The 27,201-nt window shown below is 40.8% G+C and overlaps 3 protein-coding genes across 3 annotated transcripts in view; 1 reads left to right on the top strand and 2 right to left on the bottom strand.

The window, feature by feature from the left end:
* Polr3A (RNA polymerase III subunit A) overlaps positions 1-27,201 on the bottom strand; it is a gene marked incomplete in the record, with an annotated part of 96,727 nt that overhangs the window by 28,670 nt on the left and 40,856 nt on the right.
* Positions 4,486-7,087, bottom strand: LOC141432469 (DNA-directed RNA polymerase III subunit RPC1-like). The gene is made up of 5 exons (XM_074094047.1): positions 6,914-7,087; positions 6,408-6,543; positions 6,004-6,153; positions 5,079-5,420; positions 4,486-4,644 (listed from the first exon to the last, which is right to left on the bottom strand). Exons 1-5 carry the CDS (start codon positions 6,955-6,957, stop codon positions 4,486-4,488), a joined length of 831 nt encoding a protein of 276 aa, XP_073950148.1. The 5' UTR covers positions 6,958-7,087.
* The window catches only part of LOC141432912 (bromodomain adjacent to zinc finger domain protein 1A-like), a 19,227-nt gene continuing 255 nt past the window's right edge, over positions 8,230-27,201 (top strand). Inside the window, exons 1-20 of the mRNA XM_074094746.1 lie at positions 8,230-8,548; positions 8,756-9,085; positions 11,220-11,412; positions 12,072-12,297; positions 12,863-13,044; positions 13,362-13,513; positions 14,526-14,659; positions 15,479-15,620; positions 16,135-16,304; positions 16,738-16,862; positions 17,372-17,606; positions 18,409-18,534; positions 19,468-19,646; positions 20,298-20,483; positions 21,789-21,953; positions 22,563-22,695; positions 23,444-23,620; positions 24,621-24,895; positions 25,476-25,511; positions 26,624-26,827. Of these exons, the coding sequence (XP_073950847.1) occupies positions 8,436-8,548; positions 8,756-9,085; positions 11,220-11,412; positions 12,072-12,297; positions 12,863-13,044; positions 13,362-13,513; positions 14,526-14,659; positions 15,479-15,620; positions 16,135-16,304; positions 16,738-16,862; positions 17,372-17,606; positions 18,409-18,534; positions 19,468-19,646; positions 20,298-20,483; positions 21,789-21,953; positions 22,563-22,695; positions 23,444-23,620; positions 24,621-24,895; positions 25,476-25,511; positions 26,624-26,827 (3,483 nt within the window). The 5' untranslated portion in view covers positions 8,230-8,435. The remainder of the gene's footprint in view (positions 8,549-8,755; positions 9,086-11,219; positions 11,413-12,071; positions 12,298-12,862; positions 13,045-13,361; positions 13,514-14,525; positions 14,660-15,478; positions 15,621-16,134; positions 16,305-16,737; positions 16,863-17,371; positions 17,607-18,408; positions 18,535-19,467; positions 19,647-20,297; positions 20,484-21,788; positions 21,954-22,562; positions 22,696-23,443; positions 23,621-24,620; positions 24,896-25,475; positions 25,512-26,623; positions 26,828-27,201) is intronic.

The raw sequence follows: 27,201 nt of genomic DNA on the forward strand, positions 1-27,201 counted from the left end.
AATTTGGCTTGATCAGGTCCAACTTTTTAAGAGCATTTTATTACAGGGTTCAATCACGAGCGAGCCATAGTCAAACTGACTGCGGATCACTGCATTGTACACGAGCTTTTGGCAGTATGGGTGAGCGCCCCACCAAACCCCAGAGAGAGCCCGAAGAACATTAATACCCTTTTCGCATTTGCTGGTTACATACTCCAAATGCGGAACGCCAGTCATCTTAGAATCCAGGAAGACTCCGAGGAATTTCACAGCGTCCAAACAGGGATGACCTCATCATCATACCGGATATCCATGATAGGAATGGATCTGCTTACGTGTGAAAGTTACTATGCAGCTTTTAGATGGTGATAAAGTCAGACCATGATCATCTAGCCAGATCTTGAGATAAACTGAGCGCTTCATTGAGTTTAGAAGAGCAGCATCTGTTGACTGAGAACTGGTATACAGCACCAAGTCATCAGCATACTGAAGTATACTACAGAAGGGGGAGACAGATTGTTCAATATCATACGTATATATATTATAAAGAGAGGGGAGAGCACCGAACCTTGAGGGAGTCCCTGCCATAGGGTACGAGGAGGAGGAAACTATTGCCAGATCGAATTTTTATGGTACGTCCTATGAACAACTTACAAACAAAGTGAACTATCCTCGCAGGAATACTCAGCTGAAGCATTTTTGCTCTGAGTACTGGAAGAAGAACATTGTCGTATGCGGCAGAGATGTCCAAGAAGCACCCAACGAGATGTTGTTTTGGAGAAGGCCCATCTAATGTCTGAGGTCAGAATCGATAAGTTGTCCATTGTACTTTTTCCTTTACGGAATCCGAACTGAGAGTTTGCGAGTAATTTTTCCTTTTCTACGAACCATTCCAACCTATTCTTAATAAGATGTTCGAAGATTTTACCAATTGATGCAGACAAAGCAATTGGGCGATAAGAGCTAGCTACCTGAGGGTCCTTCCCTGGTTAAGGAATGGGATAATAATTTGGCTCGTCCATTCCTGTGGGATTTCACCAGTCACGAAAAACAAATTGTACAGTTTTTAGTAGATGTTCCTTTGAGAAGCGATTAAGTTTCCGGATAAAAAGATAGGGAATGCCATCTTCTCCGGGGGAACTGTTACGTAGTCCATCTAAAGCCAACTCAAGTTCAGTGAATGTGAAGGGATTGTCGAAGGACCTAGTTCCGCAGGGGAAGGGAGGGTCGATACAGGATTTCTCTGGAACTGATGAAGGAGCCAATTTGTCCGCAAACTCTGCCAACCAGAAGGAGGGTTAGAGAGGCTGAACAAACAGGATGGAAAGAGCCCCGAAATCTTTAATATTTTCCATACCAGCGATGGCGGGTTCTAGGGTTGAGGCTTTCGCAAAATCCCTTCCATCCTTTCTTTTTTGCTTTATTTAGGAGACGTTTAGTACGGGCAGAAATTTTTTGATAGGCAACAAAATCATCGAAAGACCAGACTCATTAAACTTACGTTCCGCGTTGTCTCTTGCTTTGATCGCCGCCGTGCATTCTGCATCCACCAGGGAGGTGAAGGATTTTGCTACTACGTATTTTTTTCTTAGGGATGTACTTATCTGCTGCTTCTAGTAGAATCGATTGGAAGTAGAGGTATAAATCTAAGGGATTTGATAGGTTGGGATCTAGCTCTTTTAATTTATTTTCAATATAATGAGAGTAGCTTGGCCAGTCCGCTTTATCCAACCTATATTGAAGGAGGGTTGGGGACGGTGAGGGAAGAACAGAGGATGGCTGGGAAATAATTATAGGAAGTGATCACTTCCGAATGACTGACTCAGAACCTGATAGGATAGCGAACACGAAAGATTGGGAGAGCTAGCAGACAAATCCAGAACAGAGTTGGGGTTTTGTCCGGGATATACCCGATGAGTGGGAGAGCCGTCGTTGATGATTACGACATTAATGTCATCAAACAGGTCCAGAAGGAAGGAAGAAAAATATGTCAGAATGTGATGAACCCAGGAGGTGTTATGACTATTAAAATCACCCATAATGAGGAGAGGAGGTGGGATCGAGAACAAGATTGTAGAAAAGGTCGGGTATTAAGTTGATATTTGGGTGTGGGATATAAATTGATACGCAATTAATTCCCATGACATTGGCCGCAACAGCGTTAATATCATGGGAATGAGGAGGAGAGGGATTTTGAGAAAGTGTAACCTCTTTTAATCAATAACGCACAACCAGCACGTCCATCACCGCGGTCCTCCCGAAGGCATGAGAAGCCCGGGATCCTAAACTGGGAACCCGGTCTCAGCCATGTCTCCGAAATGGCCGCCACTGAAACGAAGTGCTCGTTGATGAGATTGATTAGTTCTGGTTTTTAGGGATGATACTACGACTATTCCATTGAAGAAAATTGCCTGGGGGGCCATTGGAGAAGGATAATCGCTCAGCAAGTGAAACCATTAATGGGGCAACGTCGGGCGGTAAACAATCGCTCCATTTGGCGATTATATTCGTGAGAAGTTTGAATAGTAATTCCATAAGGTCATCATTGGGGGTCTCAACTGGCATCCGCCGTGACGATAGGGCGTAGCCATTGGGGAGTTGGGATTGTGGGGTCGAGATAATATCTCTATGGGCTTGCCGGTCATAGCCTGAGACAGAGGGGACCTTGCTCTAGATTTACGGATGATCGTCTTACGGTATGAAGCTGAGGGAGGCGATTGGGGAGGAAGGGGAGGGCGAACAGGCGAGGAGACTGCCATGAGGGAGAGTTGGGCTCGAACATAATCTTGGCCACGTCGGCGTAAGGACGACGTACAGCCGAAAACGAGAGGACGCTTCCTGGTAAGAGATGCTGTGTTCCGACATTGCCAGTTTGATAGATTTTTGCCTACAATATTCAGGGCAACGTTGGTCTGTCGCATAATGATTGCCTGAGCAGTATAAACAGGTTACATGCTCAGCAGCGATGTTGCATCCTTCACCAGGTGTTTTTTGTGCACACTTGAAGCATCGGGCATCAGAGCGGCATTGGGCCTGAATATGACCAAACCTCAGACATTTCCGGCATTGAATTGTTGGGAGCACGTACACTTCGACCTTCAACGATGTATAAAACGCAAAGATTTTTCTGAGGAAGCTTTTGACCTTCGAAGGTCACTACAACGGTTTGCGTTGGAACCCATGATGGAGGACCTCCCTCATTGGTTACCTTGCGCTGAAGGCGCCGGGCTTTAAGAATTTACCTGGTCCGTCTATGAGGTCAGTAGCGTCAACAAATTCTTCCATTGACCAGTCGACTGGTACACCACGAATCAATCCCATTCGAGAAACATTGTACGATGGAATATTTGCTTTGTATTTGTGACGTGATAAGCAGGGATTCTCTAAGATATTGTTGGCATCCGCAGCGGTCTTAAACTCAACCGAGACACGGTTTCTACCTACGGACTTGATACCATCTTTTTTGATGTTTTGGACGTTATCTCTGGCAAAGGCAAGACCAACCTTAATAGGTTGCAGTGAAATGCCCGAGTTGCTAGAATCCGCGTCTCGGGAGATGTGAACAATAAATGGGCCACTATCTTCACTGTTGTATTTGCGGGATTCCGCGTCTAAGTCAGGGTGTTTATAAATGCCTGCTATGGATGCGTTGTCGATGTCCGTTCCCTGCATCACCTTTTTACCTTTAGGTTCGGCCCTATCGGGCGATGATAGTTCCAAAGAACTAAGACTGCGCTTTCGTGCATTGTTCAGCGTGTCAAACTCCATCGTGTTCGTGAAACTACCACCGCCCGGATCCGGGGGCTCCTCGTTCCCCTCCATGGTTTTGGCTCTTGGCCAACCGGTCAGATGGGTTATTAAGTTAGATAAATATTATAGATTAATTAATCCACCACCAGATGGTTAATTTACAAGGATTATTATTTTAGTGGGAATATAACCTAAAAATTGAACAGACTCACTGCACGGCACTTCTGTCATCTCAATGGTTACTTGAAACAACTTTGCACCACACTTAAGAGAAGTCTCTTCATTCCATTCTCCATACAAACGTAGTTCCGGTCTCATTTGAAAACTAGGCAACAGAAATAGATGAAATTTTGTAAGTATGGACTAGACGTAATTATCTATGCCTGTGGTTTTTTAGATTTTTATATAAATGTGTAATATCAGAATTACAGGAGCTCAAAAGTAAAAAAAAAAAAGATGTCAACTTTGCACGAGAATTACAGACTAATAAATTTTTTTACAAAAATCGAAACAACCACAGGCATAGAAAATATAATAATATCTTGATTGTAAAAGATCACTGATTTCTGTGCTATACTTTTCGTATAATATGAGGACAACGAAACCCAAGGCTATCTCGATATAAATTACGGACGTCGTTGCGGAAGGCATGGGGACGGCTGCGAGTGGTAATGTCACGAGCGATAAAGACAGCAATACCCCAAACGAATACCTATCGCGGCCGCGCGGCCGGCAGGGAAATTTCTCTTAAGACACTCACGTGCCGGCTTTGATGTCGGACACGACGCTCGGCCGGATGCAGAGCGGCGGCACGGGCATGCGCGTCAGTATCAGGTCTTCCGGCCGGGATATCTTCACGTTCATGCCGAGCAGCGGGATGTCTTCGTCCGGGATCCGCCGGAACAGGTTCATTACCTGTGTATTTAATAAAAAATTTAATCTTTAATATATCCCTAACCTTAATATTCATAACCTCTAATGTCCTTAATCCTTAATATCCTAATATCCCTAATCATCCTTAATACCCTTAATCCTTAATGTATAAGTACTTGTATTTATATGTATGTATAGTACCCATTGCAGCCTATTTACTGGATAAATGATTTGAATTTGAATTATCTTTAACCCTTAAATATCTTTGATCTTTAATATAATTAATCCATGACTGTCACAAAACCAAAGTTGTCAGATTATTGGCACTGAATTTTTAAAGGAACAGACCAATTGCAAGATTCAAAAGAATCGCCAAATCTTATATAAAGTTTAGGGTATTTGTTTTCGAAAGGGACAATTATTGCCTTAATCATAATTCCACAACCCATAGAATATTAGAGCAGAAAAACTACTACCTGCAATGGGCTCAACTCAATGATCAGTCCACTATTAATCATAGCAGCCAGCTCCTTATTGGACTCCTTGGCCTCGTGGAACTCATGCAACACCTTCTGAACCAAAGGGTCCGTCGGCTTCTTATTCCTGTACTTATCATGGATGATCTTCAATATCCCTGCTGAACTCTTCTTGACTATGCCATTCAAGGATTCACAGTACGGGCACTTCGTGCAGGTCTTGGCTTTCTTCAAGACCGCAGCCCTGAGGGCTTTCTTGTGAAGATAGGAGAGCTCTGGGTTCATGAATTTGCGGCGGAAGGATCTCTTTACGTTCTCTTGCAGCATTACTTTGGAGCATTCCTAAAATTAATGATAAACATCATCAACAAAATATAGACGGTATCAAAAACACATGTTTCTCTTTAATGTTACGTATGTTGTAATTTGTCTTAGGTGTGTTTGCATTTGCAATGAGTGGCCAAGGATTATTTTATCATTTGACAATGTAGTATAGTACTGTTACTTTTGGTTTCATTACCATGACTTAATTGGAAATCAAATAAGAGACTATTTTCTTTTAAGGTACTTTGCCAATTATTGATTGATTGTTTAGCAATTAAAATTCTCAACATAATGATGATCTAACGGTCTCAAAGTGAAGTATTTTGCAATTAATTTCAAACTCATTGCTTCAGTGGAGGCCGATAGACCATTTTGCTCATTCTCCTTTGATATTTAGTAGCTTTCAAATATTTATAGGCTAACAAGTGATGCCACAATACACTATTACCGATCTGAAAGAGAATTGTGTTTCAACACCTCATGAATGTACTATATTCATTCGCACTTTTTTTTTTCAAAAATGACATTGATATATTGGCGAATCAGAAACGGTATCAATTGTTTATCAATCGGTGTATTATGTTATCAGCAGATATCTTACCTTACAAATAGTCTGTAATATTGTGATGATGGATCGGAAGTATCCAACATGGAAGACAGGCAGAGCAAGCTCGATGTAACCGTAGTGGCCCACACACTCTGCCAGGCCCAGCCCACAAGTGTCACAGTTGGCATTCTTCTGGTTGGTACCCTGAATAGACAAAGGAACATAGTAGCTTGAAAATATAACAACAGTTAGTGACCTTTGGCGCATAATTTTGTGAAGAAAAGCTAAACAGTGTTAATTTTCTAGACATTAGGCCCTTCAGACCATAAAGTTGTAGGTAGTTACTATCACCACTTGTCTCCTCCTATCCACTTCAGAAAGTAAGTATTGGATAGCGTTAAAAATTTCACAGGCTATTATCATTTATTATACCGAAAAAATTACCAAATACAGCTTACCATTCTCCTGTCCAGCACCCCGTAAGCAGCTGGCACCCTCTGGCCATCCTGAGCATACAGGTTCTTAGTGATCACACGGATATGCGCGGCTTGCTGGATATCAGACGCGCTGTCTACGTTGAATGTGACATGGGAGCTTAAAACATAACACAAATCAATTATGTTTAGGCTTGAACATATACTTTTTTGTGTTTTATCTACGTTGTTTGGTTACAAATCAGAGGCTGAAGTTAAGTTTTAACAAGTTGAAAGTATATAAAGAGTAATTACTTTGTTTCGTAGCATAAAAAATATAAGAAATAGTTTACATGTGGTACTTTACATTTTACGTCATTCTCGTTAAAAGTACTCGAGAAAGTTTGATAAAATCTTTAGCAAGTGTTAGCCAGAAGCTTAAATTGTAGTTTAAAATTACATAAGTGATCAGTTAGGTGTATAAATAATGCAGTAAAAGGTAAAATAATAAGCGCTTTTTATGCATAAAGAGTAAACATAACCTAACTAACATTTTTCTCCCAAAGTCGGTTTCCCTGTATTGTTCTTTCGGCATCTTCAATACTTCTTCAAATACTATTTGCAATCACATTACACTTATTTAACAATATTAAAATCTGAATAAATGTTGCTCAACATCGCCCTTTGCAAGCAAACAAAGTACGTCTGTCAGTCAATGTCACTAAAGTGTGACCAGGGGGGGGACAGTCGCCTATACCGTACTAATTCATGTCGATAGCGCCGCCATCTCCTTTATCTAACTAAAATAAAACAGATTGTTGTCGTTTGTTTCAGATAGATGTCACTGAAAGCTTGAGATCACAAAATTTTATTTATTAAAAATATTTGTCGTTGATAATTACCGCAAAAATGAACTTTATTTTCGAAATTGACAATCGTATTGTAATTTCTAATATAAAAACATAATTGTATCCGCTCAGTCGTTACAAATATTTGTGTAGCAACCCTCTATGTCAGGCAGGCGTCTATTCGCGCTCAACAAGGAACAAGATGGCTACGTTGCAATCGAAACTCGTGCACATCGTCCACATAAAAAGTAAAGACAGTGCTGCAAACGGAAAATTGAGGCTGGTTAAACTTAAGAAGACTGAATTCAAGCGGTCTCACTTCTCTTTGCAGCCCTGTTTTTTAGTTTTATGTGGTTTGAGCTGGGAAGCAAATCCAGTAAAGTAAAAGAATACCTGTGACTATTAATAGCTATACGTATGGATGGATATATACATCAATGGTACTAGTTAGGAAATGCAGACGGCGCTCAAAACAGTCTGCATGAATGAGACGAGAGAGGGCTCTCTTTTCCCCGTATATTATACTACTCTTTGAGTGTGACTGACTGACTGTGACTGTGACACTGACAATGACAAGACAAGCATCGGTTCGGGTTGTTAGAAGAAATTTTAATCACGCTGCAAGTGCAACGACTACAACTAATTAATCAATAATGACTTCGGAAAATTAATCCAGTCATTTAATTCTTTCGAGAGCACTTGTTACTAAGCACAACTTCTTGAATAATTATGATTTGGTGGAAGAACTAAAACTAAAGATGGAAAGTGTGTATTGTGTCATTAATGATGTATACTACAAAAACATGGTACTCTTTATTATAAGCTGATTTTATTTTTACTCTTGCAAATGTAATTTTATTTTATGAGTTGTTATGACCGATTACAATCGCTACGTTTTGACTAAAGTTTACTAAACTCAGTTTAGAGTACATCCGCCTTCTACTCCAACCTCAGTCCAACCAAACGTTTGAAAAAAATATGCCGGCCGAGATATTTTTTAACCTGTGGTTCAGCGCGCCGTTTTTTGGCTTTGGCTTGTCAATCGAAACCACGCAACAATTTTCTCTCGATATTTGTTGTAAATTAAAGTAATTTCTTGATGTATAATCCAAAATAATACTGCTATAGATGCGCCGCATAAAGTTGTGTGAAGTATAGGCCCGGTGTGCTCGAAAATCGGTGTGATAATCGTTGTGCCATCCTTGTGACCCGCGAACTCTTTAACATGCCTCTGTTGAAAAGAAAAGCGTTCGAGAAATCGGCGGCGTCAGGGTATCTGCGGGACGACGATGAGGTCTTCCACTGCGAGATCACCGACGAGATCTTCAAAGACTACGAGTGAGTTATCGCAAACATGGGAAATCCCGCGCATTTTTTGTACAATGATAGATAATAGTGTTTTTAGTCGGCTAGAAAGACCGCTGACATTTTAATGAGCGGGAGATCGCGCAATTACGAGAGCGTGACACGATGTTTGGCGACGTCGATCGTCCGCGTCGCGGCTGCGTGATGTTTATTCATGTTTTTGTTGTTATTTGTTGACAGAGAATACTGTGAGAGGATTATATTGGTTAACTCCATGGTGTGGTCATGTGAGATGACAGGGAAGAACAACTTGACTTATGCAGAGGCACTGGAAAGTGAGAAGGCTGCAAGGAGATCACTCAAAGACTTTCCTATGGAGCTGAGGATCCCCATATTGTACTTAGCATCAAGGACCAAGAGAAGTTCATTTGCTGAGATGTCTGAGGATGTCTTCAACTTTGTGAGGGAGAGGTTCTTTGTTGGTGAGACAGTGGAGGCCTGCCTGGAGGGGGACTCCTGGCAGGAGGCTCACATCCTCTCCATCACATCCCAGAAACAACCACCAGGGAGGTAAGTCCGTGTCACATTGTACTTACATCTTGGTTATACTTACATATGTACCTACTTACATTTTGGTTGCTAGCCACAATAAAAAAAAACTATTATTTGAAATTAGAAAAATTGCATTGATTCATTTTAAAAACAGGATGTATGAAATGAAATTAAATAGTTTATTCCACACATAATACACACATATTACTACAAAAACAACAGAAGTATAAAATAAAAACAACAAAAAAACAAAGGTCCTGCCTCTGGATAAATGCAGACTCTGGGGGTGGAGCCAGTGCTGGCCTTCCAGCGAGACCACTTTTATCGGTCACAGAAATTGTGCTGTGCAACAGAACAATATATCTAAAAACACACAAAAACGAACAATATATCTAATAAAAACATGCAGAAAATGATTCAATTCAAGTAATAATCATTTTAAAGGGTGTGACCTTATCAGGGTGCTTTGAAAACCGAGGATGGTTCTTGAAAATATTCAGAACACCACAAAAAAGATGGCTTGAGAACACGGATTATCAACCCAAACCTAATTAAGATTAAAATACTTATTTTTTTACCCAACTATTAGCATATAGCATAGCTTTATAGGCATGGATGTGTATATTTCAGTGTTTCTGTATGTGTATCTATTTTATCACAATAAACCATTCTTATTCTTATTCTACGAAGCTGAGGTCCTGGGTTTGATTCCTGTGTCGGGCAGATATTTGTATGAAAAATATGTTCTCGGGTCTTGGGTGTTTAATATGTATTTAAGTATGTATCTATCTATATAATTATATTTATCCGTTGCTTAGTACCATAACACAAGCTTTTCTAAGCATACTTTGGGACTCTTACTTATGTCAATTGGTGTGAATTGTCCCGTGATATTTATTTATTTATTATATTTTATTCTTTTTCTTATTGAACTACCTGAAGGAGGTTATTTTTATCTTTATTTTATTCGTAACAGCGGGATAGTATCAGCGGGATGTATGACACCAAAGCACTGAATAAGACAAAAATAATAAGAGTAGGTACAATACAGCAAGCATAAAAAAAAAGTTGATAACATTTGGAATATAAAATTATTGAAATGATTGTTATCCAATGTTGCCAATATGCACACACAAAATTATTGTAGTTTTATTGCATACATTTATTCATGTAATATATGAAAAGCTAGGGTTTATTTAGGATTGCGTATTGTTTTGATTAATTAAGTATGGTATGTCTAAAATATTATTATTAAAAATAAACTTTTTATATGGACTACTACTTAAATTTGTATATCTATGTCTTCTACAGACTACTAAGTCCTCATGTTCTTTTTTTTTTGATGATTATGTTGGTAGTAGCGTTCATGTTGATTGAATTCGTAGCTTAATTTGTAGCAATCAGTGAATGGTGCGTTTCCTTTTATGCTCACATTGTTTACTCCACATTAAGTTTCCAAAAATATCATAATATTTAATAAATTATTGTATAAAACAGTAAAATTGTTGTGCGGTACCCTGTTATTATTTTATATTGTATATGACATAAAAATATCATACATTTACGATAATTATTGCATGGTTGGTAATGCTGTTGTTATCTGTTTTGCATAAAAGAACTAACTTAGTTATTTTAATGTGCCTACTGATCAAGGAAGCCAACTGAATAATCTCTGAAGGCCATTAGTTTCACTGACTACAGTTAAGATATCGAGTCATAGCAAAATAAAACAGGTTGCCAATCTTTTACTAAAAAAACAGAGGTTTTATTGATTAACACACAGACTCACATATTGTCTACCCTGAATTTTGTGGCAGTGTTAAATTTTTGTACCGATGTGGTGTGCAATAAAGATTTTTTTATTGTATTGTATCACAATCATTTTAAGTACTTCTTTTTGTCGCATGGTATAGCTTGAGGATAAAAAGAGATGGTGAATGCTATTGGACAATATGGCCACAATTCTAGTAATGGGATGAAGTAACTTCTTCACCTTGAAGTTAACTTATAATTAGTAAGCGTTTTCTGGTTAATCCTGGACTATATTAAAATGTTTTGGTCAGATTTTAATCTGATAATAACAAGAATATTGTTTTTGCCTGGCAGGATTTCGAACCAGTAATTTAATGATTAACTTAATAATTTATTCCAGCAAAGTGATGCTCCCAGCGTCATCATACTGCTACGAAGTGGAACAGTACCAGGACTCCGAACCGGCGGGCGGTAAGGTGGGCCTGGCGCCGCACGACCGCGTGCGCCGGCGCAAGGGTGTCTACTCGCGAGACAAGAACCGCCTGTTCCTCAAGCAGTTCGTGCAGCAGTCCGAAGGAGTCATTACCATTAAGGTTGGTTCATGGTCAGAGCGAACTGTAGTGTATTATCATCATCATCATGTCAGCCGAAAAACGTCCACTGCTGGACATAGGCCTCCCCCACGGCTCTCCACTCAGACCGGTCTTGTGCTTTCCGCATCCAACGCGATCCCGCGATCTTAAGGTCGTCCAGGATCTCCAGGTCGTCGCTCCATCTGGTTGGAGGCCTACCGACAGCTCGTCTCCCGGTCCGCGGACGCCATTCGAGAACCTTCAGACCCCATCGGCGATCAGTCCTGCGAGCAATGTGCCCCGCCCACTGCCACTTCAGTTTCGTAGTTTTAGTTTTCAGTAGTGTATCATGCTGCTGTGAATATAGGTATAGATCTGGGGCGTGAATTGAGGGTAGGCAGTGCTGCAGGCGCAAACTAGCAGCTGCCTACCCTGGAATTGACCAACTGCATGCCAATGGTAGATCAGTTCTCTGCAACTAGATGTCTGTGTGCGTCTATATTGAGTAACTGGCTGTAGGCACTATTGCTGCCAGCCTAACTCCTAGATAAGCCTAGCAGACCGTGATGCAGATGACTTCCTGGAGCGACCCCAGTGATTGCCCAGTTTTCCTGATAGAAAAAATAATAATATGTATATAGACACTTAATATGGCAATGTAATTTCACTATTCCTTGCAGAAAACAGCACTTGACAAGTACAACATAGGCAAAGTAAACTTTGACCAAATATTCATCGGCCATCCTCCCGAGTTCCCCTCGTCAAAGAAGCTGTTGAAGTCCCCACCGAGCAAGGCCCCGCCCAAACCTGGGTCGGCCACCAAGTCAGCCAAGAAGGGCACTCCAGATAAGAAAGGGCAGCAACAATCCATGGATAAGTTCCTTAAAAAGACGGATAAAAATGAAAGTGAGTATAAAATAATAGTCTAATCTAATTTGTTGTATTGCCTTTATCAGAGATGCTGCAGTATTTGTTTCTTTTTTATGTTAAATTAAACTTTCTACTGTATGTAGATCGCAAGTACCTTAATTGAGCTCCCAACATACATAACATCAGACATCAATATAGGTCTATATACAATAGAAAACACGTCTAAAGAAATCAACAATGTATAATTTAAATATGTTATTATTAAAATTAGGGAAATACTACCTTAAATATGTGGATGATACATTTATTATTATACTGTATTATTCAGTTGTCTAGTGACGCACAATTAGGGGAAAATCATGTTAGGTTATTAATACAATTTAATTTAAAATTTATATTACTTTCTGTCGGTTTCTCTCCCATGAACAATTGGCTAGCTCTCTCTTCTGAGGGAATTCCGGTAGCAACCCCCACAGCAGGGTAGGCACTGCCTATCCCACTGCCTACTTAATGTACGCCATTGGTACTAGAGATCAGTTGCACGTTGTAAATTCGGCTTTATTATTTACAAATGGCAAGTAAAACCAAACGTTTTGTATAGCACCTAAACCAAAGGCGCCGGCGGACCCAGCGGCCAAGAAGAGCGCCCAGGAGATGGCGGAGAAAATGCGCAGGGCGGAAGAACAGTTGCGGCAGCGTAAAGAGGAAGAGAAGGCTAAGAAGAAGGCATATCTCAAAGAGTGGCAGAAGGTCAAGGAAGACTTGGATTTAGAGGATCACAAGGTCAGTTGGTAGAATACGATTTGAATACGGTATTTGACTACTTTTTATTTATTTTATAAATTAATGCTTGTTATCAAATTTAAAAAAAAAACTATATTTCCATTATAGTTTCATCATAACAAATACATAGGATATGGCAAATTCAGGAGTTATCTATTGCATAGCGTGTGCTTTTGTTCTCTTGAGGCCACATGAAGTTGACTGTTGAAATTGGGAATCTGGATTCATTCAACTAAAGTTCATTTTTTTTCCTATTTTTTCTTACTTAAATGTTATCTTCTGAAGCTTGAAACTAATTTTGTATAAAATTCTAACAGATGATGCCAGTAGGCACCCCAATAGACGTAGAGGGCATCCCGCACGCGCAGTTCGGTGACTTCCTCTCTGTGCTGGAGTTCGTACACATCCACGGGGAGACTTTGAAGGTCAAGGACACGCTGCACAACGGGCTGGATCTGGAGACCTTCAGGTATGAGGAAACATTATGGAAATAAATAGGTTTTAAGTTAGATTAAATCAGAGGCACATCTAGGGGCACTCCTCCGCAAATCGAGCGCAAGGCAAACTGCCGTACTATCTTCTTGCGGCCCTAATGTGCAAAATAGTGTACTCCAGTAAGTTGAAGAGAGTTACTGACCTATGACAATGTAGCAAAGTAAAATTTCTCTTGTTTCTTTATTATTTTACACTCCGGCAATTTGGCTTTATTTCCTATACTATTAGATTCAAATTGCAAGGACATTTTTTTTTAATATCTATGGTGTGCCTCAGGTGGCTATCCTTATCTTGGAGAATCTCGACGTATTTTCCTTGCCTCTATGGAGCAGCACTCGGTTTTAATAGAACAATGAAATTCTGTTTACTAAGGGGCTGTTTCACCATCCATTGATTAGCGTTAACCGACGGTTAAATGTGATGCCGTCTCCGCCTATTCGAACAAAACAAATAGAGACGGCATCACACCTAACCGCCAGTTAACAACAATCAATGGATGGTGAAACAGCCCTTAATAAGCTAGAGGATCTTAACGAAACCAAGCAATTTATAGCTTAATATGATTTGACTTTAAGCCGTGATGGTCTAGTGGTTCCTCTTAAACAGGGGATTGTGGGTCGCAACCCCTGGAGTTTTTTGACTGTGCGAGCCCAAATGAACCCATGATCCTCTGCTTGAGACAGGGCCGTCTTTCACCTATTAGAAGCCTTCGGCACAACATGCTGCATTCTGTATAAGCCTGATTTTCAGGCGTGAGTGGAGTAGCTATTGGTTATCGTTTGGTAATGGAGTAGGGACTAGGCCCAATGCGTCGTGGGACCCTGGGCACGTGCCCAGTGTGCCCAGTGGGAAAAGGGGCCTGGTTTCAGAGACCATAATAGCGGTTTACTCGCAAGACTGTAATCTATTTCCTTCTGATTACCATCAACATGATGATTTTTTCCTTTTTGTACAATAAAGAGTATAAACAAACAATCAATCCTCAGGAAAGCGCTCACACTGAAGGAGCACGCCGGGGTCTTCAGTGACCTGATACAGATGTTTCTGACCACAATATTCGCGCTGCAGGAGGACGAGGCTGAGGATTATAATGAGAGTGGCGGCATCCAGGAGTCTACTGGTAAGCGTTCCATTCCTATTTAACCTTAATTTTCAGCCTAAGGCCAGCTTCTAACACAATTCTAGCCGGTGAACTTACTGGCACGTGAGGTATCCCACCTTAGGCCGCTAAGTTGGCAACACGTCTGCAATACCCCCGGTGTTGCAGATATTTATGGGCGGTGGTGATCTCTTACCATCAGGAGACCCACTTGCTCGTTTTCCATGTAGTTGAATAAAAAAAAAAGTCTTTCGCAATGCAATAGGCTGCGCTCGCACGATAAGAAGAGGTCTTTGGTTTAATTTTAGATAAAGCCGGTTCTTGCTAACTAAAATCGATGGAACAAAATCTTTCTATTATCACAAAAAATTATTTAAGATATATTAAGAAAATACAAATATTCAATAGGACTAAGGCTACAATTAAATTATAATAACTAAAACTAAACATTAATTAAATCTTTCTATGTCTTATACTTTCAAAGTTATTTATACTTACCGATTTAAATGGGTTAACCTGTATACATATAAGGTTAACTGGAAGAGATCCCTTAAGGGATAAGTTCGCCTTTGTACATCTTACTATCCTGTGTTATGTTATTTCATGTGTTTTATGTACAATAAAGAGTTTTACAATACAATACATATACTTATGTATCAGTTCTATGTATAACTTACTGAATGACAAGACACAACCAAAACACTTGAAGCTGTACTTTGTTTTTTGCCACAAAAAAACATTAACAGCAAAACTCGCATACATCTTAAGGTATAACAAAAACGTCTAATAACGGTCGATGTTCTATTTTAATGTGTTTTATGTCATATTTGAATATTTTAGATTACGAGCCAATAAGCGGTGACGTTGGCGTGAACAAGGCGGTGGAACTAGCGACGAAGGCGAGCAAATGGTCACAGACTTATCTCGGCACGCCGCTCAGTAAGCTGCCGCTCGACCCCACCACCGTCACTGAAGTACTTAGGTGAGGACTTTGCTAACTCTTATAACTCTGACTTCTCTCTTCAAACTTTTATAATTATATTTATTCTATAGGTAGCTTAAAAAATATTTTTCCGTTCGATAATACGTATTAACAAGCTTTGATTTATAAAATAAATAAAAATTACTCAAATACCGTATTGGCCGAGTCCCGGAGCGCCCCGAAAGTCGAGCGAACTGGCCAGCGCTACACTTCGTACTTGTCCTGTCTAGGTGGCCGAATTTTTTCACTGATCATTATTATCACGCTGCAGCCTATCCTTTTGGGCCCTCGCGTACTTTATAAAGAGCAATTAACACGAAGAATAATAGCCCAATTTACTTCGTAAAGTGCAATTGTTCACTGAATAAAGAATTCTTAGAACTTTGAAATAATATCCAAATAACAAAGGTCAACCACGTCTAGGTCATAAGCGTTAAGTTTGTTAAAAAAAGTGAGGGCCCAGGAGGTTATACGGTGTATCAGTATCATCAGTGTATTTGGTTGCGTGGTCCAGGCTGCACCTGCTGTCGTCGGGCGCGGCGCCGGGGTCCCGCTGCGCGACGTGGCGCTACCACCAGCGCGGCGGCTACAGCAGCCACGACGACGCCGGCCTGCGCCTGCGCCTCGCCGCGCCGCACATCCTGCACGCGCTGCAGCGCCGGCACGTGGCCGACCTGCCGCTAGGTACTACACCATACAATATCGCCGTAGACTATACGAATTGATAATAATAAATTTCAATCTTATCCATTGTGTTAAATACAGTACTGTATTGTAGAGGCTGCAAAGGAACCGATGGTCAATTTAATTTTACATGCAGCAGACGATTAGTTTTGATTGTCGTTTCAGCAGGCCAAGAAAATTATTTTGAAATATATTCGAAAAAGTCGTATCTTACTATGAAATCCATATATAGATACGACCTATTATCGTAATGTAACATTGCTGTCGTGTTTGCGAGCCATTAATGATTACAGCCGTCAAATGCAAAACGCGAGACGACGGCGTGTTAAAAAATGCGGTGTGTAAAATGAAACAAGCAACTAAACTGTTGTCAGTCTAAAGTTACTGTTGTAGATAACCCCATACCCTATCGATATATTCCATTTGTCTTCAGGCGACAAGTTCCAGATACTGCAGTGCCTGATGAACCAAATGATCAGCTACGCGACCGTGCGAGACATCATTGAAGAGAAACTGGATGAGATGCGGAACACTAAGCAAGCGCTGCGTACTTTACACGTGAGTTACTAAAAGAAAATAATTTTAGATAATATAGTTTACTGGTTTTCGCCCAGAATGTCCTACTTGCCTGTTGTCAAGCAGAGGGCATGGACTTTATACCTTGCAAACGTGATTTTATAGGAATTTGTTTACAAAATTACACTTGCATTTTGCCTTGATCGATTCAATGGTGTGTGTAAGTCTCCAATCCCCACTGGGCATAAGTGGGAACTAGAATCCAAACCCTCTCAATCTGAGAGGACGTCCGTCCAGCCCCAATAGCGGCATATATAAAGCAGGAGATGTTGAGATGATGTGTCTCATCAAATTTTACAATTATAATGTGCTTTTCTGGGTTAAAATTTAACGGTTTATTTTAGAGCTGTGTCTTGGAATTGTTGGTAAACGATGTCCATTACATGCCCTCTCATTCTGTGCTGCAGTGGGACATATACAGGCCGAGATGTAAGAAGTCCAATATCCTTTTCTGCTTGCTGTACGTTTACTGACCTCCGTTGTTTTCCTAGATAAACGAGCGTCGTCGCGAAGCCCAACTTATAGCATCACGGCAGGAACTAAAGAAGGAGTTCACCGCCAAGAAAGCGGAACAGAAGCTGGTCGGTGATAAGGCTCGTGCGGCCGACGAGGAGTTGAAACTGGCTTTGGAAAAGATGAACAAGGAGAGCGAAGGGTTGAAGGCGGAGTATGAGAAGAAAGTTAAGGAGCTGAAGATACAGCTGTTTGATTATACTTCTTATTTGGGTGAGTAGTTACGTTATGTTTGACAGATAAATATTGCATGTTTCTTGGCATATTTAGTGTAACCGCTAGAACTCAGTCATTGAGCATGTCTGTTTCATAGAAAACTGTAATTTTGAGGTGTATCCCTTTAGAGGCTTAGACTAATGGGACCAGAATACAGGTTTAAATCTGCACCCGTATGATAGATTTAGATACTTTTTTTTGTCAAGTTCCATCCTGTTTAAACATCGAGATTTTTCTATCTATTTTTTCTGAATTAAAATTTGTGGTATAGAACAGAGTTATTTTTATCTCGATCCTCTATACATTTTGTATACACTGAACTGTGATATCACTTGTACTCCAACTCAAAAAGCAAAGCTAATTATAAGTTTTTGGTATATATTTCATTTTTAATACAAGCTTTTTTTTGCTGACTGCTCTTTTTGTCGACTTTACTTGCATTGTCACCCAAACTACATTTGCATACCAAATTTCAAGTCGACGCCATTAACCGTTGAAAAGTTCCGTCCTGCGGAGACGATCCTGACCGCACTACCAGGATGTCACTACCAGATTATTGTATTGTCACGCAATTTACATAAGTATGCCAAATTTCAAGTCAATCCGACTACTGAAAGTTGGTCAAACTTAACTTGCAAGATTTGACTACAGACACACAGACAACGGGACAGGTGAAACTAAATAAAAGCTTGTAAAAAGCTAATCTGATTTCTTGCTTAAAATTAAATGGCATTTCATTAAAGCTGTGGCTTGTTATTATTGGTTTGTTACATCAATTACGTCATTGCAATACCATCAGGTTCTGACCGTTCGTTCCGGCGCTACTGGCTGAACCAGCACGTGGCGGGTTTGTTCGTGGAGAACGGCGCCGAGAGCCGCGGGACCTGCCGCGACAAGGCGCACGACCACCACGCCAGGGAGCGAGGTAAACTACATTATTTATGGAATGCTGGGTGGAGGCCCTTTTTGCTATCCTGTAGTGTCACCGCGTAACTAAGTTTTAATGTTAGTTTCAGTGTCTTAGGCTGCGTTTCCACTGCAGATGTGCAAGTTGCGGAAAGTTTCCAAAAAGTTGGAAAAGTTCTCGGAAATTTCTGGAAAATTTCGCAAGAAATATAGGAAATTTAAATTGAAGAAATGGAGAGTTTCAATCCCCATACAAAATTTTGAGAAGTTTCTGAAATTTTCCTATATGAAAAATTCTGCAATTTTGGGAAGTTTCCTTTGGCACATCAGTAGTTTCAACCACAGATGTGCGAGGATGTTTTTTATGAACCAGTAGAAACGCTTCGTTTACCTAGCCTCGCTTTACTCAGCTGTTTCCACCAGAGCGGTGCTGTGCGATGTTTATGAAAAACACATTCTTTGAACATCACTGGTGGAAATGCGGAAACGTCTGTTTATTCGATGTTTTTTTTATATAAATGAACTAAAATAATTTCCTTGCTCACCTGCGACCTTATTATAGCCAAGCTTATGCAAAATATGCGTGTTAATGCAGTTCCTCCACCTCCACACTGTAAGAACACACAAATCATACAAACCCATCTATCACCACCACCACCACACTACACTGACGCGTTTCGAACTCAACCAGAGCTCATTTTCAGAGCAACACAACCGTACACCATGCTACCAGATGTTAGACTGTTTTGCATGAGCTTAACTATCATAAGGTCGCGGGTGAGCAAGGAAATTCTTTTAGTAGTAATTCAAAAAATCTTTTTGAACTCATTTTTCTAAAAATAAATTAAACAAATAATGAAAAAATGGTTGCATATGTCAGGGACTACTTCCAAAAAAACAAGAACCACTGCGCCATTGTGACTTGGCGTATCAATAGCATAACCCTTTCCAGCAGGCAGCGACAAAGAGAACGAGTCGGCGGCGAACTCGCGCGGCGGCTCGCCTAAGAAGCCTCTTGCGCATGTCAACGGGCTCACGCAGAAACTCAGCGGGCTGGAGAGTTCACTGACCGCCGCGCGGGACCTGCTGCTCTGCACAGGCGACGGCGGCTGCTGCCAGGTGCACGGCAAGGTGGGACAATCATCATCATCGTCATCTGTACAACGTGTCTCTACCCTCTGGAAAACGACCGAAATCCCGAGTAGAATTCCTTCTCAGGAATGTTCTTATATTGTAAATTATATTACTTAATTACACGGTTCGTCTCGCGATTATAAGTCAGGGGCGGTGCGACTAGTATCGATTTTTTCAAATCTTTTTCATAGGTGAGTGCGGTCACGACGGTGGTGCTCCCCGCACTGCCGGCCGAAAGATCGAAAGTAGTCGGACCGTTCCTGGCCTATAATCGTGATCTCATAAGAGCTTATTGTGAATTATTGTGAAGCCGAAACTCGGTGCTTCAACATCATAAATCGAAACAAGTTCGCTGAGACATTTATCTTGAGATAAGCCGCGACGAAAATTTTGATAAATTATGGCACGAAAATGTTCACGCGTGAGCTCCATTTCTGTTAACGACGTGTCAACTTTAAACCAACATAGTTTTTGTTTTTAAACATTTTTTTTTAATTGTTTGAATGTCATTAAGATTCTAAGAGGCCAGTATTCAAATTCTAAAAAAAAGTTTTATTGTAACTCAGTCCGAAATATTCTATTCCCGATCATTTCAGTGTGCCCCTCGTATCATACCTATAAGCTACCATTAGAAATATATCTGTGCAGGACGAATCACGACCGCACTGGTCCGTGTTCCACACGCAAGAACAAGTCGAGGCGCTCATCCAGTCGCTGAACAAGCGCGGTCTGAGGGAGCACGACCTACGGCAGAACCTCGAGATAGACAAGGACAACATATTGGAGTATATACAGAAGTGTCCGCTACATCTGCTGAATCCGGCTGCGAAAGCGGTGAGTTACTATGATATTGTGATACGTAGCTGAGAAGTCGAATTTTATACCAGTAGTCTTTTCTATAAAGCTTTGCCGTTATTCTTAAAGCCCAGTTTAGACCTGCGTGAAAAGTCGTGAAAGCCAGCAATATCTGACACAACAAGAGAGAGAGAGAGAGACATTCTTCTTCTTCTCTTTTAAGATATGGCTTTTCTGTCCTAATTAATAGGACAATTTCGCCAGTGTCAATGTAAACTCTCTTTGAGAGGGACGTTGTACGGTGATTGTAGTTTTTGCAACTTGATAGTAAAATTCCAGAAACCACGTGGAGACAACTTGCGCATTAAAAAATGTCAGACACGAGAGCAATATAGAACTTTGTGATCACTGTTAAGGTTAATCGCAGCATAAAACACTCAAAATTATACTTCAACTAGCCAAAGAAACAGAAATAGCAAAATTAGATATTGTCTATATCCGCCATGCTCGAATGCTACAAATCGAATCCGAGAGAGACATTAATACAACAACACAAATAACAAGCGTGCGTAAATATATGATAAGACTCTATTTCTAGGTCGGCAAAGACGTGTCAGATATTTTTGCACGCTCTGCTGTGGCAGATATTAATGCTGGTGACTGTACCAAGGTGGAACCTTTTCATATTCAATTTCTCTGTGATTTCATTGGCAAGCGTATGGAATGTCAAAGTGACATTAGTAGCACAAATATTTCCAAATATTGGTTTGTGTTGAAAGTGTATGGCTCTAAAAAACTTAAGATTGGTTTTTTGGAATCTTTTTGTATTTTTTATTTCAATTCCAAATTTTTACTTTTACGGTCATCCCGTAAAACCTAAATTGAAAATACAAACTGAAATATAGATGCACAGAAAAAACAGAAAAAATAAGACCATCACTGGGAATCGAACCCAGGTCCTCGGTAATCCGTACCGCGTGCTATACCGCTACACCACTGATGGTCACTGATGGTGATGGTGATGGTGGCTGAAATATAGATGCACAGAAAAAACAGAAAAATAAGACCATCACTGGGAATCGAACCCAGGTCCTCGGTAATCCGTACCGCGTGCTATACCGGACCTGGGTTCGATTCCCAGTGATGGTCTTATTTTTCTGTTTTTTCTGTGCATCTATATTTCAGTTTGTATTTTCAATCTAAAAAACTTAACTTAAATTGTTTAAAGGGAGGGGTTGACAGTTGCGTACGTTTATTTTCACCCTCCATATATTTTAGTTTACCCTGTCTTGACTCACATAGCTTACAATAAACTAGCATTAACTGTCGTGAATCCTGTGTCAGCAGCCGCTGCCGCCGCCGCCGACGCGCCAGCACAAGTTCCAGCCGTCGCTGAGCGTGCCGGCGGACTGCTCGCTCTCCGAAGCGCTTGAGCTGAACCTGAGGGACCACATCTTGGAGCTGGAGGAGAAGATCTTCCACGGCTGCCTCGGAGTGCTTAAAGTCAAGGTATTTACATCGTTCAGGAGATTTAGACGTTGGATTTGGTAGATGCGCAATTGTGAAGTGTATTGGACAAGTACTTTGAACCCTATGTGAACCAAGCGTGTAATTAAATAAAAAAAATAAAAACGAGAGGGGCACGGGCGCTACTGTCATATACTATAGTATAGAGCATGTGATGAGAGACTGACTTCATCTTTATCCGAATTTAAAAAAAAATAGGTTCTCATGAATAAAGCTCAGGAATGATGTATGTATGTACTTACCAATCCTAAGAGAGTTGGTTGAAGTCTGTATTGTTTTTTAACCCGACTGCATGTTTTGTAAATATAATTATAACATGCAGGATCCACCGATCTATGCGTAATTAGAAAATTTGACTTTGTAGTATAGAGTCTAGTTTAGACTTGCAAGTTACATTACATTGCACCGCTCGATTGCCCATTCACGTTAGCTTTACGGCCTCGGCTGTAAGTTACACGAATTTCTTTGCAGGTGTAAATTGCACTATAGGCCCGGTCCCTGAAAATGCTTTATCCCCTTTTTACCCGACTGCCCGAAGGAGGGTTATTGCACTTAAGATTTCTAACACAGTAATGTTATATGTCACATCAGGACCGTGAAGCGTGGCGTGGCACGATAATGGTGCGGGGGTACGACAAACAGGCCGACTACCTGTCGTGGGGGCCTGAGGGACGCTACAGGGATGACTATCACAAGCTGGACGGCGTGCGAGCTCTGCCCACAGGTAACTGATTTGGAGACTTAAAAACAACGTTCGTAATTTGTGATTATGAAATGAAGATTGTGCTGTGTTTGATATATGAGTAGGGTAGACAGAAAATGGCCAGTATTCAATAGTTAGAAATTATCTAAATAATATGCAACCTAACGTATTACCCTATTTTTAATTTTATAAATGTCATGCCGTTTCTGTTTATTGAAGCAAAACAAACAGAGAAGGCATCGCAGTTACATCCATATATCTGTTCCATAAATATCGCATAAAATTTATCCCTATTTGGCCATTTAATTATTACATGTTTTGTTGCAACTTCATGCAAATATAAAGTGGTGTTGTGCATCGCATTTTTTTTTTATTCGACTGGATGGCAAACGAGCAAGTGGGTCTCCTGATGGTAAGAGATCACCACCGCTCATAGACAACTGCAACACCAGGGTATTGCAGATGCGTTGCCAACCTAGAGGCCTAAGATGGAATACCTCAAGTGCCAGTTATTTCACCGGCTGTCTTACTCTCCACGCCGAAACACAACAGTGCAAGCACTGCTGCTTCACGGCAGGATTAGCGAGCAAGATGGTGGTAGCAATCCGGGCGGACCTTGCACAAGGTCCTACCACCTGCGAAAGTGCACAAATAACTTACATGTTATTAAACAATGTCATTTAAATATACTTGAACTGAATATTAGTATGCTTTAGACATAAAAAAAAAATTGTGTATTTGTGCTTATCATTCGTCTCCCAACCCTTAGACGACAAAACGGACATAACCACGATACCGGAGAACAAGTACCGCGACCCCGGGCACTTCGTGGAGCCCCGGCTGAAGGAGGAGCCCTCGGACGCGTGGGACGCCGTGCGCGGCCTCTGCGGAGCCCTACTGCAAGTGCAGCAGGCCGTGCACCACAAGTACATCAAGCGCCCGCTCGGTAACTAAACCTATAGGGCACTCCAGTTGTCCTAGAAACTTCAAATTTAGTATGAAGGTAGCTATTATAACACAACCAACTAGAAAATTCTGAAAATCTTTTTTTTTTGTCTGTAAATATGAAGACCAATTTAATCTGACTTCACACTGCGTACATTTTGCTTAAGAGCAGGGCTCTGCATACACTGGATGTATTAAATCATTCGGAAAAATCGAGAAATATCTTCAAGACTTCAAGGGAATCGTCCGTTCATACCGATAAATGTGCACGGAAACCTTGGTGCGCCAGTCCGACTCGCATTTTTATCTCAATATACGAGCTTTACGGTGATAGAACACACTATGAGGAAAGAAAGGCCCGCGTGGGAGTTACGGCCCTAGTTCCTACAACATTCTGAAAGCAGGCTTGCGCCCCGCAAGCGGAGCGTATTTTGGCTGGGATGATAGATAGATGATGGATAAATGTTTGATAAATGGATATTCTACCTGACAGAAAACCCTCGTCGTTTGCTAGTGTCAAGTCAACTGCCTAATCATATTATTTCGTATTTAACTAATGAGGGCTATCGCGTATGAATTCGCCACTAGAGGCGCTAGTGCAGCGTGAGGTCTCCGAAATGTCAAATCTCATAGTTTTTGGGTGCGCTACGCGGGTTTATTTATAATTAGAATAATTTTGTAAATATTTTGCAATATCTGAAATTAATTATGGCAATTATGCGTTCCGGGGCAATGAATGTCTGTGTTTTAAGACAGTTTTGTCTTTCGGAAACCTTTGTCCTCCCTTTTTTCCGAACAAAACGGGGACTACACAACACTGTGGCATGCTCGATATTTTTATGGTACGGTTTTAAGGTGTATTAAATATGATTTTAATCTAAACTTTGTTTTCACGCCCGTAATAACAGACTTTGAAAGCCATACTTAAAAACCTAACGCTACAGTGCGCCATCTAGTGAGACAAAAAACGATAGCCCTCATTGAGTTATATTTTTAATTAGGTCTCAGCGACAAAGAGCGCAAAGAGCGCGAAGCCAAGAACAAGCCGCTCGACCTTGAAACCCTCGCCCGCTGGCAAGTGTCCCTGATGGAGAGCCGCAGCTTCGCGCAGATCGTGCTGCACCTGTTCACGCTTGACTCCAGCATCACGTGGGCCGCGAGCATCTTCAACGCGAGCTGCCGGCTGTGCCGGAGGAAGACTGATCCAGATAATATGCTGCTCTGCGACGGTTGTAATAAGGGGCATCATCTGTATTGCTTGAAGCCTAAGCTTACGGTGAGTTTACCTGAAAAGCCGTCAAGCAGAGGGTCGCAGATTCAAGTCCGTGCGACCTCTGTCTTTTCTGTGTTATGTTGTGTAACTGTTTATAGTATAAAACCTATAAAAATAACAATACATTGAGTAGCAAATGTGCATATTATAATACTTTTACTTACTTGATCTTTCCAGATCTCTTCTATTTAACTTTTGAACGATTGCCAGAACACCAAAAATCTCATCATATTTCTCAGGTGTCGTCGAAAAAAGGCTTTAGAATATGCTAATACTAGTTGTCGCTCGCGACTCCGTCTGCCTTGAATTTGGTTATCGCTATCCCGCAGGAACTGCAATTTTTTGGGATAAAAACTTTCTTATGTCCTTCCCCCGGGACTCAAACTATCTGTATATAGGATTTAATCTAAAGGTGAAAATAACAAACAGACTTAAATACTTTCGTATTATTTATTAGTGGGATAGATTGGCAAAATAGCTAAGGTTAACATATAAGATTTTTTCAGTAGAATTTGTTGAGCCGGATCAGGGCGGATTTTTGTAAAATGTTATTCATCAATCTGTTCAAATTTCATGCTATCAGATGAATTTAGTTTTCACGGAGCAAAATAATCGAAAGGTAAGCTTTTTTCTTACTCCTATGGCAGAGTCATAAGATAATCCCTGTGTGTATAAACCTTCGTCAAAGGCACTGTCGACTTTTTGATTGAGGAACTTTTTCTAATCATTGCCATAGGCATTTGAAATAATTTGTTTAAAGGATTGTAAGTGTTCAGTCAATTCAACCTTCTAGCAGACACTCTTTCTGCTTAAGGAGTATTTGTGTAATACACCGTATGTATGTATATTAATTAAATAATGCTCTTAATTCATCGAAACTTTTGTTTATTCGCTTTTATTTTCTTCTCAGAAAGTACCTGACGGCGATTGGTTCTGCGAGCAGTGTCGGCCTAAGGAACGCACGCCGCGCAAGAGAAGGAAACTATGGTCCGAGCCCAAGGAAGACTCCAGCAAGAGGTAACACATATTTTTTGTCAAGACAAATTGGTGAGGAGTCTATGTATTTTCACGGCAAGCGGAGTTATGCTTGAACTCCTCTTCTGTATAGTGTTTTGCGTTTTAACAGCAACTTTAGTAAGCTAGTTGAGAAAGAAAGATAAATACAAACTTTTCCGATAAAATACGATGGCAATAGTAGATTGATAACAAGGGTGGAAAGTGACCGCCAATAGTTCGAGGGGAAATGGGTAATTTCACCCGAGTTAGACACTCTACTTTTCATTTAGACTGTGAGGAAAGTAAAATACTACAAAAAATTAGAATAATAATAAATTGAATTTACTTGTATCCAACCTTTAACGGTTCCTTTTCTTTATATTATTCCATCTCTTTCTTTCAAATTTCACGAATGATTTCCATCTCTTTCTTAACCTAACTACAGAAAGAGATGGAATATGTTCGTGACGAAATAAAGATCAAATTTCTTGTTTCAGCGGATGTTCGGCGTTCAACCACCAGTGCATCTAGATGGCCATGCCGAAACGTGAAAAAACTGTCATTGATGTAAATCAATTATCTTCGACTCAGTGGCTAAACGAAAATTAAAAAAAAAATTACTTTCCACCCTAGAGATGAAAACGCAATTTCCACCCGGCTATCTACCATGAAACTTTCCGAACAGGAGAGATGAAAAACATTATCCACTAGTTCACTACATCTGTTTATTAATAGCGAGGAGTCCGAGGAGTCCTGGACCTGTCTGTCTGCGGCGCGTGCGGCAGCGGCGGCGAGCTGGCGGCGTCGTGTCGCGAGTGCAGCGCGCGCTACCACGCCGAGTGCGTCAGCGCGCCGCCCACGCGACAGGCCAAGCGCTGGCTCTGCGACGTCTGCGCCGGCACCGCCCAGCCCCGCCCAGACACGCCAACACGCACAAAGGTACACCCGACACCCGACACCCGACACCCAACCTCACTGGCGCTAGGGCGTGCATTGAGGTAGACAACACTAGCTCTGCCTCAAAGTCAAAGTCAAAATATCTTTATTCAATTTAGGCTATAACAAGCACTTATGAATGTCAAAAAAAAATCTACCACCGGTTCGGAAAAACCTCTGCTGAGAAGAATCCGGCAAGAAACTCAACGAGGTATATATATTTTTTTAACAGATTTACAATATTATTAAATGATATGTATACATCACAAGTATTTAACACAAACTTTATTTTTAACACAGTAGGTTCGCTATTTGAAGGGATCGCTAATCCTATCCTGGAATGGACCCACTGCACGCCAATGCACAGGGTTACTACC

Source organism: Choristoneura fumiferana, chromosome 11 (genome assembly GCF_025370935.1).
Source record: "Choristoneura fumiferana chromosome 11, NRCan_CFum_1, whole genome shotgun sequence".
NCBI classification, from domain to species: Eukaryota; Metazoa; Arthropoda; class Insecta; order Lepidoptera; family Tortricidae; genus Choristoneura; species Choristoneura fumiferana.